Raw genomic sequence first — 15,674 nt, 5'->3', positions numbered from 1 at the left:
TAACCGGAACTGCCTTTGGGGTAAAGTGGCAGTAATAAAGTGGTAAAATGCAAAGGGAGAAAAAAATACTTTCCTTATATTCCACAGTACCCTTTCTCTTGGTTTGTCTAGAATAGATTTTCTTATTGAGTTTTATGTGTCCTCCCTACCACCACTATTGCTAGGAACTTTTAAAAGACTACAAAACAGGCTGGGCCTGGTGGCTCATGCCTGTAATCCCAGCACTTTGGGAGGCCGAGGCAGGCGGATCACCTGAGGTCAGGAGTTCGTAGACCAGCCTGGCCAACATGATGAAACCCCATCTTTACTAAAAACACAAAAATTAGCCGGGCGTGGTGGTAGGTGCCTGTAATCCCAGCTACTTAGGAGGCTGAGGCAGGAGAATTGTTTGAACCTGGGAGGTGGAGGTTGCAGTGAGCCAAGATTGTGCCATTACATTCCATCCTGGGGCAATAGAGCAAGACTTCGTCTCAAAAAAAAAAACAAACAAAAAAACAGATTTTCTTCCCTCACTTCCCAAGTTTTTGGGCTTAATCAGTGAGGGAGATAGGTTCTAGTGGGCTTGTAGCATCTTGACCTGCACCAAGTGTCCAGGACATTTTAACACCAAAAACTGGGAGGGGCCGGCCACGGTGGCTCACACCTGTAATCCCCGTACTTTGGGAGGCTAAAGTGGGCAGATCACCTGAGGTTGGGAATTCAAGACCAGCCTGACCAACATGCAGAAACCCCATCTCTACTAAAAATACAAAAAATTAGCTGGGTGTGGTGGCGCATGCCTGTAATCCCAGCTGCTCAGGAGGCTGAGGCAGGAGAATTGCTTGAACCCGGGAGGCAAAGGATGCAGTGAGACAAGATTATGCAACTGTACTCCAGCCTGGGCAACAAGAGTGAAACTCTGTCTCAAAAAAAAAAGGGGGCCGGGCGCGGTGGCTCAAGCCTGTAATCCCAGCACTTTGGGAGGCCGAGGCGGGCGGATCACGAGGTCAGGAGATCGAGACCATCCTGGCTAACATGGTGAAACCCTGTCTCTACTAAAAAATACAAAAAACTAGCCGGGCGAGGTGGTGGGCGCCTGTAGTCCCAGCTACTCGGAAGACTGAGGCAGGAGAATGGCGTGAACCCGGGAGGCAGAGCTTGCAGTGAGCTGAGATCCGGCCACTGCACTCCCGCCCGGGCCACAGAGCAAGACTCCGTCTCAAAAAAAAGAAAAGAAAAGAAAAAAAAAGGATGGGGGGGAGGAAAAGGGAAAGTCTTGCTATAAATTGGTTTATCAAATAAAATTTAGCATTCTTTTAAAATAATTGTTGCTGACTTAACAGGTTTTTGTTCCAAATAAGCGCTACTCCATAGATGAGGATATTTTTTCCGTATATCCATTCAGTCGTTGAAGTCTGACTGTAGAATGCATGTTCAGGGAGCCCAAGAATATGTAGGAAAATCTTAGGCATGGGCCTAAGTAGAATGTTGCAACTAGATCAATGTTTCCTTCATGCTGAAACCCAAGATGATGGTCTCCCTTTTTGAAACCAAGGAGGCAGCACTGTTGATCTCTGATTTGCCTTCAGAGTCATTCTTCCCATGTTTTGAAAAATAGTGCACATTCTCAGCCGTATAACTCTGTGGTCCTATCCTGTAAAAAAGTTTGTCAACCTGTCTTCTTTTTGACCCATCTGCGTCCGTTCCACGTCACATTCCCAGTGTTCCGTCTGGGGTTGGTCATTAAATCCATGATTCACACCCACACTAATCACCTTATCAAACGGTTGGTCTGCCACACCCTGGGTGTACTCTTCCAAATGCTTTCTCTTTTCTTTTCTTTTTTTTTTTTTTATTATATGGACAGGCTGAGAATTTCCCAAATCCATGTTCTGGTTCCTTTTTCCTTAGCATTTCTGCCTTTATTTCTCTCTTATTGCATTTTACTATATGCAATCAGGAGGAGCCAAGCTGCTCCTTCAACACTTGGCATAGAAATGAACTCAGCTGAATAGTTTTGTTTTACCCTCCACAAAACACTAAGATATGAACAATTGAAAGACACAAACATGAACAACTTGGCTGAATTGTTCAGCCAAGTTCTTTGCCACTTTATAACAAAGATGACCTTTCCTCCAGTTTCCAATAACATATTCCTTATTTCCATCTGAGACCTCATCAGAATGGCCTTTACCATTCATATTTTATCAGTATCCTATTCGTGTATTCTTCATAGGGAATACACACATGATTATGCGTATATTCTCTAAGAAGATTGAGGCTTGGCCGGGCGCGGTGGCTCAAGCCTGTAATCCCAGCACTTTGGGAGGCCGAGACGGGCGGATCACGAGGTCAGGAGATCGAGACCATCCTGACTAACACGGTGAAACCCCGTCTCTACTAAAAAATACAAAAAAACTAGCCGGGCGAGGTGGTGGGCGCCTGTAGTCCCAGCTACTCGGGAGGCTGAGGCAGGAGAATGGCGTGAACCCGGGAGGCGGAGCTTGCAGTGAGCTGAGATCCGGCCACTGCACTCCAGCCTGGGCGACAGAGCGAGACTCCGTCTCAAAAAAAAAAAAAAAGAAGATTGAGGCTTTCTCTCCAGCTTTCATGTTTTCCTTCAGAGCCCTCACCAGAATTGCCTTTAAGAAGTCCCTTTATGGTGTTATTGGCTTTTTCTAGCCTGTACCTTAAAACTCTTCCAGTCTTCATGCGTTAAGCAGACACTTCCACATTTTTAGGTATTTGTTACATCAGCACCCTACTTCTTGGTACCAATATCTGCTTTAGCTTAGGCTGCCTAACAGAATTCCATTATCTGGGTGACTTAAACAATGCAAATTCTTTGGGAGGCCAAGGCGGGTAGATCACCTGAGGTCTGGAGTTCCAGACCAGCCTGGCCAACATAGTGAAACCCCGTCTCTACTAAAAATACGAAAATTAGCCAGGCATGTTGGCGGGCGTCTGTAATCCCAGCTACTCAGGAGGCTGAGGCAGGAGAATCACTTGAACCCTGGAGGCAGAGGTTGCAGTGAGCTGAGATCACACCATTGTAGTCCAGCCTTGGCGACAAGAGCAAAACTCCCTCTCAAAAAAATAAATAAATAAAAATTAAAAAATTGTTTCTAACAACTCTTGAGGCTGGAAAGTTTGAGTCAAGGTGCCAGCTGATTTGGTATCTGGTGGGGGCCTCCATCTGCCTGGTTTACATACAATTATCTTCTTGCTGTGTCTTCACGTGGCAAGGAAAAATCATGTCTCCTCTCTAGTCTTAATTCAGTGCCCCACCTCCAAATACTATCACATTGAGTATTAGATCTTCAGCACACAAGTTTTGTGAGGAGGACACACATGCAGTCTGTAGCCGTGTTGTTGAACTTCAGTTGTATAAACTATTGGTAAGTGATATCAGGGTCAGAACTGGAGTACCTTATTGTATTTTATGTCTTACTCTTTACAGGATTTGATGATTTTTCCCCAAAAAAAGTTTTATTGGCAAAGTATTCAAAAAAAAAAGAGGCCAGGCATGGTGGCTCACACCTGTAATCCCAGCACTTTGGGAGGCCGAGGTGGGGGAGGCTCACTTGAGCCTGGGACAGGAGTTTGAGACCAGATTCAGTAACATAGCGAGACCCTGTCTCTACAGAAAAGCAATTTGAAGGAGACAATGTGGGTCAATTTTGGAGCATGCATAGTGACTGAAATTTATTTTACTGTATCAACTAAATAAAAGTTCATGACTCCTTACTACTAAAAAGGGAATGAGGGAAGACCTTTTTCTTACCAAAGAATGCCAGTATTAAAGGATGAAAAGAATGACATACTTAGAAGAATCACCCTTTTACAACCCTATAGCTGTTTCAGGTAAGGATCATCAGTATATACACTAAAGCATCATGGGTAACAGGATATTCAAGATGTCACAGATCACCCCATGTACTGGTAATTGCCAAGGACAAATTATATCATAGGCTTGACGTTCAGTTGCCTTAACCAAGTAGCCAAACTTCGCTTCCTCATGTGTGGCAACATAAAGAGTATGAGACATATTTGAGGAATTCTTACTCAAAATGTTTTACTTGACTCTAATAAAGCTTCTAAACCTAACTTCCTATTTGTAGATTAATACAGAGGGTAAAGGAACAAGTTAAAATGTCGTCACACATTGCCATATCCCCTGGAGGGCAAAACTGTCCCCAGCTGAGAAACATTGGCCTACATCAAATGACGACACATAAGCCTTGATTGGAACTTGGTATGAAAAACATTTTGGGACAGTTGGATAAATCTAAATAAGACTTTGTGATAGATGATATAAATTTTTTAAAAATTTTTCTTAGGTATGACAACAATATTATAGTGTGTTAATCTGACTGTTTGCCTTGCCATAAAGGAATACCTGAGACTGGGTAATTTATAAAGAGTTTTATTTGGCTCATGGTTCTACAGGCTGTACAGGAAGCATGGCACTGGCCTCTGTTCCTGTTGAGGGCCTCAGGGAGCTTACAATCATGGCGGAAGGCAAAGGGGGAACCATTGTATCACATAGCAAGAGAAAAAAAGGGGAGGAAGTGCTGTATTCTTTTAAACAACCAGATCTCATGGGAGGGGCACCAAGCCATTCATGAGGGTCTTCCTGTGTTGCCCAGGCTAGAGTGCAGTAGCACGATCACAGCTCACTGCAGCCTTGACCTCCCAGGCTCAAGTGATCCTCCCACCTCAGTCTCCAAGTAGCTGGGACTACAGGTATACACAACTACACCCGGCTAATTTTTGTATTTTTCGTAGAGACGAGGTTTTGCCATGGTAGCCAGGTTGGCTGGTTTCAAACTCCTGGGCTCAGGTGATCTTTGCATCTTGACCTCCCAAAATGCTGGGATTAGAGGTATGAGCCAGCACACCCAGCCAGCCTTATACTTCTTTTCAAAAAGACTTTTTTATTTACCATAGTGAGAACAAGTGTCAGAAAAGCCTTATACTTTCAATTATAGAGGTTTAATAATACCTGGCCCTACCAGATATCAAACTATATTATACCATCTGCAATTATATATGTAATCTAATTATATCTAATTGCAGATTTGATGTGTTATCTGCAACTAATATATTATCTGCAACTAGAGCTAGTTTTATTTATTTCTGGTCCTTAAACTTCTAGTTGTTTTATTCTGTCTCATTTTGCATCTAACACTGTTTCCAAATAGTGTTAAAAGTGGAGATAGTGGGCTTTTTTTTTTTTGAGCAGAGTTTCGTTCTTGTCACCCAAGCTGGAGTGCAATGGCGTGATCTCAGCTCACTGCAACCTCCGCCTCTGGGGTTCAAGCGATTCTCCTGCCTCAGCCTCCTGAGTAGCTGGGATTACAGATGCGCACCACCACGCCTGGCTAATTTTTTTTTTTTTTTTTTTTTTGAGACGGAGTCTCGCTCTGTCGCCCAGGCTGGAGTGTAGTGGCCGGATCTCAGCTCACTGCAAGCTCCGCCTCCTGGGTTCACACCATTCTCCTGCCTCAGCCTCCCGAGTAGCTGGGACTACAGGCGCCCGCCACCTCACCCAGCTAGTTTTTTGTATTTTTTAGTAGAGACGGGGTTTCACCGTGTTAGCCAGGATGGTCTCGATCTGCTGACCTCGTGATCCGCCCGTCTCGGCCTCCCAAAGTGCTGGGATTACAGGCTTGAGCCACCGCGCCTGGCCTAATTTTGTATTTTTAGTAGAGACAGGGTTTTGCCATGTTGGCCAGGCTTGTCTCGAACTCCTGACCTCAGGTGATCCACCCACGTTGGCCTCCCAAAGTGCTGAGATTACAGGTGTGAGCCACCGTGCCCAGCCAACATCCTTTATTTATGTGTGTTCCTTTTTTCTCTTGAATTGAAAGGAAAAAAAGGTCTCTACAATCCAAAAAAAAATGTAACTCATGATAAAGCCATTGCCCCCAACCAGTAAAGTAAACCATCTTAGAGTTTATATACTACTGAAAAGTTGCAGTGGTCTCATGTTAGGTGATCATATTCTTTCATATATATATAAATCTAAATAAGATTCAGATTTTTATATAGAGAGAGTTACATATATTTCTAGGTATATAGATTTATATATATAAATCTAAATATATAAATATATATGTATTTATGATAGAGTGAGGGTCTCAGTGTGCTGCCCAGGCTGATCTTGAACTCCTTGGCTCCAGTGCTCTCTCTACCTTGGCCTTCCAAAGTGCTGGGATTACAAGCGTGAGCTACCACACCCAACTGCCTAGGCAACCATATTCTTAGTCCCAATTTCATATACTATCTTTCTCAATAAAGTTGTTTTGTGGGGTGGGGAGGACTTAGTTGTGTGCTTTCATAATACTTGTAATGAGACTCACCCATTAAGAAAAGTCTTGGCCGGGTGCGGTGGCTCACGCCTGTAATCCCAGCTCTTTGGGAGGCTGAGTGGGCGGATCACAAGGTCAGGAGATCGAGACCATCCTGGCTAACATGGTGAAACCCCGTCTCTACTAAAAGTACAAAAAATTAGCCGGGCGTGGTGGTGGGCGCCTGTAGTCCCAGCTACTTGGGAGGCTGAAGCAGGAGAATGTCGTGAACCTGGGAGGCGGAGCTTGCAGTGAGCCACTGCACTCCAGCCTAGGGGACAGAGCAAGACTCTGTCTCAAAAAAAAAGAAAAAAGAAAAAAAAAGAAAGTCTTGTAAAATCTGAGAACTATAGTTAAAAAAAAAAAGTGGGGGGAAAAGTCTTAGAACATACAATGTTGCAGTAGGCTTTACAAAATGTTGCCAGTTTGTATGCTCAGATCATTGGTAAGGGGACTACACTCTTGAGGATAAGGGCCAGGAAGTCATTATGAAGTTATGTTGATTTTTTTTTTCCCCCAATAAAGCTACCTCAAAAACATTGAAATTATATAAATGCCTTTAAAATTATTATGCTTCAGTTGGTAAGCTTTAGGATATAAGCATGGCAGAAGTTCATTTTTATTTCATTTTTAATAAAATTATAGCACTGAAGGTGGTATCTAACTTGTCTAGGCATATATTCCCACATGTGATCCTTAGTCTCTAATATGTTATAGATGCTAAGTACTTGTAAGTTGAAAGTGATAGACTGTAAAACCACGTCACCACTTCTTTACTGTAGGATTCCTCTTTAGTGATCATGCTCTCTCTACAACATGGATTAAGTGGTAGATTAGATAGGGCTAGGGAGCTGCTGCTTCTCCTTTGTTAGCTTTTCCTTTGTCCGGTCATAACCATTCCGTTGGCCATAGTGAAGCCCATGGATGGATCATTTCTGTAGAAAAACAATTCAGCATATGCTTTATTTAGAGTGAATCTTTGTTCTTGGTTTGCTGTGTAAAAACAAGTAGCCCAGTAAGACATGGAGTGCTATAATGGAAAGAGAGATCTGGACTTCGTTGTTACTGTGTTTTGTTTTGTTTTGAGACGGAGTCTTGCTCTTGTCGCCAAGGCTGGAGTACAATGGTGTGATCTCAGCTCACTGCAACCTCTGCCTCCCAGGTTCAAGTGATTCTCCTGCCTCAGCCTGCTGAGTAGCTGGGATTCCAGGTGCCTACCACACGCCTGGCTAATTTTTGTATTTTTGGTAGAGATGGAGTTTCACCAGGCCAGGCACGGTGGCTCATGCCTGTAATCGCAGCGCTTTGGGAGGCCAAGGCTGGTGGATCACCTGAGGTCAGGAGTTCGAGACCAGCCTGACCAACATGGTGAAACCTTGTCTCTACTAAAAATACAAAAATCAGCCAGGTGTGGTGGCAGGTGCCTGTAATCCCAGCTACTCAGGAGGCTGAGGCAGGAGAATCACATGAACCCGGGAGGCAGAGGTTGCAGTGAACCGAGATCATGCTGTTGCACTCCAGCGACAAGAGTGAAACTCCATCTCCAAAAAAAAAAAAAAGGGGTTTCACCATGTTAGCCAGGCTGGTCTCGAACTCCTGGCTTCAAGTGATCCTCCTGCCTCAGCCCCCCAAAGTGCTGGGATGTGAGCCACCGCGCCCAGTGAGATCTGGACTTTGAATCTGGGCATGTGCGTTCTAGTACAGGCTCATTATTTTAAGCCATCCTTGTTGCATCTTAGTTTCCTATCTGTCAGTAAGGTTGGATTGTACAATCTAAGGTCTCTTCTCCCTTTAAATTCTCAAACAGTAGAGAAGATTTGGATATCATATTGATGTTGGCATTTTAGGCATTTTAATTCCCATATCCCTATTTTTATTTTGGCAGTTAGTTGCTTTAGATAAAGGGAATATATGTATTATGCATGTATGTATATATGTGTATATATAGTGCATTCTAAATTTACGTGAAAATATTTGCAAGTGTCCTTTCAGTTTAGCACCGTCTATTATGGAAGAGTTCTAATATTCCATTTTTTCCCTCGTGCTGTTGTCTTATGGAAACTGATGCTTCCAGTTTTCAACCTGTTAAAAGCTGTTGCTTGAGTCATCTTGATATTTTTACCTTATCCATGCATTATGGCCTCTTCTTTCTTCATTTGAAGAGTTCCATCATTAAATCAAGGTTTTTCAAAGAGGAACCCAAAATAGGAAAATAATTATAATCATACTTAACTTCAAAATTGATTGTTTTTTTACCAATGTTAAAATGAGTTTTTGGTAGAATGCTTTAAATTATGTAGTAAAAATATTTAAAGTTATGTGTTACTTAGATCTGAGAAACAAGCCTTACTTGGGTTTTCTGTGTGTTAGATCTATTTATTTGTTACAGAGTGGGAAGAAGTGTTTAAAGATTACAAGGAAAGATAAAGAGTGGGTGAATATGATTAAGAGGCTTCTGAGAAAAAGATGACTTTTGGACACGTGTTGAAAGAAATGGTAAATGTGGATTGAAGGGGGAAAGGATATTTTCTAAAATAGATTGTGTAGTTGTTTAACATTAGATGGCTTTATTAATTTTTTATATCTCACAAGTTAATTCATAGAGAACTAAAGATGGTTGGTTACCTGCAATTGAAGGATAGAGAAGCAGAAATTTGGGGAATAAAAGATGTTTCCTGTCTTTAAATTCTTCACTGTTAGAGCATGGTACCTAGTCCTATATGCTATGAATGATATCAAGCATCTCTCTTTTGGTATCAGCAGTCAGAGGATGTGTGAAGCAGATAAAACGGAAAGTTTCAGAGCATAAAATGAAATCCAGTTGAGTATATATATATTCCACATCTTACAAAAATGTTGGCTTGGTACAAACATGAGGTACTTAGCTGCCAGGCTGATAATCTATGTCCAAGTACTGCATTTTCACAAATACAGGTTTGTGGCACCACCTGAACTCAGAGGATAAGATTTGGTGAACAAATGCCTATAAAGTGTACTCTGATAAGGCACAAGGAAGTGCATGGCAATCATAGGACATTTATTTAACATTTAAGGAAGGGATTTGGAAATTATGAAAAGAAGAAAGCCTGTATATTTTTGCCAAAGGACTTACAGGTGTTATTTCATACAGTACCACCAAGTTCATTTTTACTTATTTAGCAAATATTTATTTGCAGTTTTTATGAGTGGTTTATGAATATGAACTTAAGTCCTCTTAACAACCCTAATATTTTCATGTTTTCAGGAGAGGATAGTTCAAATGCTTTTGCCAAATGCTAATTTTTTTCTCAGTTACTTATTTAACAAGGGTTAATCATTTAGTTTAACATGAAGCTTGAAACCTCAGATTTTGTAGTGAAAATTCTGCACTGCTCTGTGGTTTGACTAAAGTAATTATGTTACAAAGATTTAATCATTTTAATAGTGGATATTCTATAGACAGATATTCTATATTACTTATGTTTATGATACAGGCAGAAATAGGCAAACAAAAGTAATCTTCCTTGTCATAAACATTTATTTTGTCTTTTGCAGGATTATTACTATGAAACTTTTGACAGCATGTAGATTTGAAAATGCATTTGGGGCCTGTTGCGGTGGCTCATGCCTGTAATTCCAGCACTTTGGGAGGCTGAGGTGGGCAGATCATGAAGTCAAGAGATTGAAACCATCCTGGCCAACATGGTGAAACCCCGTCTCTACTAAAAATACAAAAATTAGCTGGGCGTGGTCGCATGGGTCTGTAGTCCCAGCTACTCAGGAGGCTGAGGCAGGAGAATCACTTGAACCCAGGAGGCGGAGGTTGCAGTAAGTCGAGTCGTACCAGTGCACTCCAGCCTGGGTGACAGAGCAAGACTCTGTCTCAAATAAATAAAATTTAAAAATTAAAGATAAAGAAAATGCATTTGGAATGATTTTCCTTAAGCAACATAAATGCATCATCTGTTCTTTTTTTGGAACTTTGTTCTTCTATGCTTAGTACAAATGGAGAGAGGTGAAATGAACCTACCTCACATTTGTAAGGAAGGTGTTTTACAATTTTTCCAAGGTACTTTGATTGTTTTTCTGTTGGCTTCCTCTTTTCAAAGGCCTCTTCCTTTCATTTACTTTAGTTTTAGGTCCTGAGATTCTTCTGTAGGGGTTTTGTTGTTTCTTGTCCGTGCTCTGTAATTCTCTCAGAGTGACAGGAAAGATTATACTGAGTTATGTCTTGTGCATTTAATACATATTAGGCCAGATAATTCTGTAGAAATACTCAGACAAAAACTTTATTCAGATAAATATCTTACTGAGCCTACCTACTTACTATGCCATCTACCACTTCCTGGTCAGTAAGCTGAGTGTTGTCTGTAAACTGTCTCTAACTCATCTAAATGATAATGTAGCAGAAAATAAAGTCTATAGATAATTCTGTAGAAATACTCAGGTAGACAAAAACTTTATTCAGATAAATATCTTACTGAGTCTACCTACTTACTATGCCATCTTCCACTTCCTGGTCAATAAGCTGAGTGTTGTCCGTAAACTGTCTCTAACTCATCTAAATGATAATGTAGCAGAAAATAAAGTCTACCTTGCATTCCATCATGTTGGTGCAATCAGTGGGTTGTGGTTATCAGACCAGATTCTGAACATCTTCTAGAGAATTATGCTCTAGCTGCATTATCTGTATTATTTGGAAGAAGTAGGGAAAAATCATTAGTATAGACTGTGTTTCTCACATTTGAATTAAATAGGCGCATCTGTAGTGTTACGCCCAGTAGACACTCAGTACATATTTGTTGATTAAATAAAGAGACTTGGATTCTGTTTCCAGCTCTGCTACTTAATGGATGGGTTTCCTGTTCTGCTTCCTCACGTTTGCAGAACTCACCTGTTTTGCATTTCACTAGGACAAGTTAGAGGGCAAAAAGTATTTGAGTTAATGCTGAATGTTTTAAGTGGAAAACAGCTAGTCCTTTGGTGTGCCACCCTGAGGGGAGAGGACAGAAGAGACCTGACATGGCAGTCTCTATTGATCTTATCATCTGAGAGTATAGCCTGGAGAGTAGAGATAGCCCAGGGTCTGGAGTCATTTTATTTTCTGTTTTGCGTAACCCAAATTTCATCTGGCCCTGGGCCAATGAGGGAGTAGTCAATTTCGTGGATGCTTTAGAACTAATTTGAGAGTAATTTCTTTAAAATTGGTATTCTTTCTGCAATTAAATATAGAACATTGAATTTTGACACACACCCTCTCTCCTTCCCACCTGCTCTGTCATTTATTTCCCACCTACTCTTTTCCAACACTCTTATCTTTTCATCCAGCTTCAATTTTCTTTTTATCTTCTATCCCATCTATCAAACTATTTCCTATCAATGGCACTGTATAATCTTACAGAGCCATAAATAAGAATGGCTCTGTAGGTCAGTATGACCCATGGAAATAGATCACAGATAGTACACCAGATAGGTGTCTGGGTGCAAGGATGCTGCATCAGACTTGTTTCAGCACTACTACTACGTAACATTCTCTAAGGGGAGATGCTGCCACTTGCCCTCTGTTTTCTTCTTCTCTTGGGTTGAAACTAGGGTACGGTATTGTAGTTCTTCTGCTCCTTGTGGTTCGGACCTAATCCCTTGGCCTAGCATCAAAGATTATCTCTTTTATTCCCAGTTCCTCAAAAAAACTAAAGTACTCATTCTACCCTTTGTAAATTAGTTCCTGTTTGAGTTCCAGAGAAAGGTACTTACAGTTCCTTGACTAAAGTCCAGACAGTAGAATGCTAGAGGAAGCATTCCTCTAATCAGTTTGTTGATGATTCTGGTGGTTTGGCTCTTCTTTCTCTGGAAACTGAAAAGCAGTCTTTTGCTTCTTTGGATTTTCTCAGTTCCTACTTCCTGGTTTCATGTGTCCAAGCTACTATTGTCGTTTGGCTTCCCCAGTGTATCTTGCCTCTCTTTTATGGTGTCTCTTGACACTCATATCCTGCTCTTACAGTCTGATGAAACACTTATCTTCTAGGCAGTTCTTTTAAAATGAACAAAACAAAACTTTCATTGTATTTTTAAAAAAATTTTTAGAGCAGTTTTAGATTCATAACAGAATTGAGAGGAAGGTACAGAGATTTCCCATGTACCCCCAGTGCCTACACATACATAGCCTCCTTTCCCTGATGATCAACATCCTCCACCAGAGTGGTACATCCGTTACAACTGTAATTCTCTGGGGGTTTTTTGTTTTGTTTTGTTTTATTGGAGATGAGGTCTCACTCTTGCCCCAGCTGAAATGCAGTGGTGTGATCATGGCTCACTGCAAACACAACCTCCCGGGCTCAGGTTATCCCCCCACCTCAACCTCCCAAGTAGCTGGGACCACAGGCACATGCCAACATGCCAGACTAATTTTTGTGTATTTTGTAGAGATGGAATCTCACCATGTTGCCCAGGCTAGTCTTGAACTCCTGGATTCGAGCAATCTTTCCACCTCAGCATCCCAAAGTGCTGGGATTACAGGTGTGATCTACTGCACTCAGCCTGTAATTCTTTTAGTGATCCTGTGGAGAGGGTGTACTGAGTGGAAAAGAGCTACCAATTTGTTTTGCATAGAGCAATCTAATGTCTCTGTTCACTTTTGTAGTTCCAAAATGTGTTAGAGGAATTTCAGAATGCACAAATTAGAAGGCAAATTTCTGGCTGCAATTTTGATGAAATAATCCAAAAGAGGAATGACCAGATAACTTTTGATACATATTTTATAAAATTTGGTTTTGATCTCAGTCTTTTATTTTTCTTCTCAGTTGCTCTAGGTCGTAACCAGCCTTTGAAAAAAGAGAAACCAAAATGGAAAAGCGATTATCCTATGACAGATGGACAACTACGCAGCAAGAGGGATGAATTTTGGGATACTGCACCAGCTTTTGAAGGCCGGAAAGAGATATGGGATGCCTTGAAGGCTGCTGCACATGCTTTTGAAAGCAATGATCATGAACTTGCACAAGCAATCATTGATGGTGCAAACATAACATTACCACATGGTAGGTTTGGTGTTCCTCAAAGACAGAGGGAACATAATCAGCTTTGTTTCTGATAGCAGGAAACCAAATGGGAGAGTTTTTTTTCCTTTGCTATGAATTATTCTTTTTTTTTTTAATGTAGCAAGGAATAGCATTCCTCTTTTTTTCTTGTACATCTTTCAGGTGGAGGCAGGTTTTACTTTGTGTGTTTATATATATATTTTTTTTTTTAATATATCTTAATTTCAGAAAAGAACTCTTGATCATCTAAAAAGTTTCCGTGTAACCTAGTTCTCCATGAAGACCTCTTCTCTCCACCCTCCCACCCCCGCCTCACCAGCCTCATCCCCCTGCCAATCTATTGGAGCTTCCACTTCACTGGTTTCCTACTAGCAGCGCTAGAGATAGAGTCTCGGTTTAGATTTTGTGAGCTGTAGAGACCCAGAGGATGCTCCTTTTAGTCATTATACTTTCTTGTCAAGCCTATTTTTGGCATAATAAGCAAACCCAAACTTAGAAGTGAGTCCGGCATGTTTTTAAGGACAATTTTCCATGATTGTAGCCCTGAGCATTATTAGGAACTTCTCTCTTTGGCGTAGGAATGTGACTCTTTTAAGGATAACCATAAGCTTTGAGTATTTCCAGGGATGCGCATATGCTGGTGCCATGTACATACTCTTGTTTGTTCTCCTTGATGAGAAACATATGAAAATTTTTCATGCTACATTGAGATTTAGGTGTTAATTTTATATTTACATTTTTTTATCTGTATTAATATTCTCAGTATTCTCTTTAGTTTTTCAAGTTAATATTTTCAAGGTTGTCTTTTCAGATCTATGTAATAACCACCTTGCATTGATTTCTATTCATATTGATACCTTCATTGTTTTAATCCCCAGTATCTCCCTTTATCTATATTCTTAGAGGAACAGTGACTTTCATTGTTTAACCATCTGCTTTATGTCCTTTAACTGTATGTCAAATGACAGACTTTTATTTTTTTCTGTTCTTTCTCTCTCTCTCTTTTGAGACAGAGTCTTGCTCTGTCACCCAGCAGGCTGGAGTGCAGTGGTGCACTCCGCTCACTGCAACCTCCGCCTCCCAGGTTCAAGTGATTCTCATGCCTCAGCTTCCCCACCATGCCTGGCTAAGTTTTATATTTTTAGTAGAGATGGGGTTTCTCCATGTTAGCCAGGATGGTCTCGATCTCCTGACCTCGTGATCCACCTGCCTCGGCCTCCCAAAGTGCTGGGATTACAGGCGTGAGACACCGTGCCTGGCCCCAAAGTCCCTTTTTTTAAGAGACAGGTCTCACTCTGTCATCCAGGCTGGAGTGCACTGGCATGATCATGGTTCATTGCAACCTCGACCTCCCAGACTCAAGAGATCCTCCCACCTCAGCCTCCCAAGTACCTGGGACTGCAGGCGTGCATCACCATGCCTGGCTACATTTTGCTTTTTGTTTTTTGTTTTGTTTTGTTTTGTTTTGTTTTTTGGAGAGGCATGGTCTCACTGTGTTGCCCAGGATGGTCTCGAACTCCTGGATTCAAGCAGTCCTCTTCTTCCCTTGGCCTTCCAAAGTGCTGAGGTTATAAGCATAAGCTGCTGTGCCTGGCCAAAAGATACTTAACTTACTATATCCTTGCCAGATTCCAAATCACCAACATTAATTCCAAATTAATTTTCTGATTAATTGTGCTTCCAAGAAACATTCCTTTTTTTATGGCTGCCTGTTCATTATGAAAGTTTGTTAGCATAGTCTTTTGTTACTAATGTTATTGAGCACACACGGACCACTTTTTCTCTACATGTGTAAAAGTGATCCCTCCTACATTTGGAGAATTTATGATAGAATGCCATTTTCAGTATGACTCTTTTTTTTTTTATGACCATGAGTCTTTTTTGTTTGTTTGTTTGGAACTTATTTTATTTTTTTGAGACACAGTCTCACTCTGTTGCCCAGGCTGGAGTGCAGTGGCATGGTCTTGGCTCACTATAACCTCCACCTCCCAGGTTCAAGCAATTCTCATGCCTCAGCCTCCCAAGTAGCTGGGATTACAGACGTGCGCCATCATGCCCAGCTGATTTTTGTATTTTTTTGGTAGAGACGGGGTTTCACCATGTTGGCCAAGCTAGTCTTGAACTCCTGGCCTCAAGCTATCTGCCTGCCTTGACCCCCCAAAGTGCTGGGATTACAGGCGTGAACCACTGCACCTGGCCTCAGTATGACTCTTTAGTCCCAGTTTTCATGGGTAGTCTCTAAATTCTTTACCTTTATGTGATTGTGAGTTGGGAGGTGCTGGGCATCATCTTAGTCCATTTACCTTTTTCAGTTTTGTAATTATCG

The 15,674-nt window shown here is 41.4% G+C and overlaps 1 protein-coding gene across 5 annotated transcripts in view; it reads left to right on the top strand.

Moving 5' to 3' along the window:
• Positions 1-15,674, top strand: part of UBTD2 (ubiquitin domain containing 2) — a 78,772-nt gene that overhangs the window by 40,004 nt on the left and 23,094 nt on the right. For 2 of the 5 annotated variants that reach the window (XM_033180299.1, XM_033180303.1), the window contains exon 2: positions 13,112-13,348. In XM_033180299.1, the coding sequence (XP_033036190.1) occupies positions 13,112-13,348 (237 nt within the window). Of the gene's footprint in view, positions 1-8,721; positions 8,829-9,866; positions 9,969-13,111; positions 13,349-15,674 lie in introns of all 5 variants that reach the window. The other 3 variants (XM_033180300.1, XM_033180301.1, XM_033180302.1) reach the window with 3 other exon arrangements.

The sequence above is a fragment of the Trachypithecus francoisi genome, unplaced genomic scaffold, assembly GCF_009764315.1.
Source record: "Trachypithecus francoisi isolate TF-2019V2 unplaced genomic scaffold, Tfra_2.0 Lachesis_group2, whole genome shotgun sequence".
Taxonomy (NCBI): Eukaryota; Metazoa; Chordata; class Mammalia; order Primates; family Cercopithecidae; genus Trachypithecus; species Trachypithecus francoisi.
This window is presented reverse-complemented; position numbering and strand designations above follow the sequence as displayed.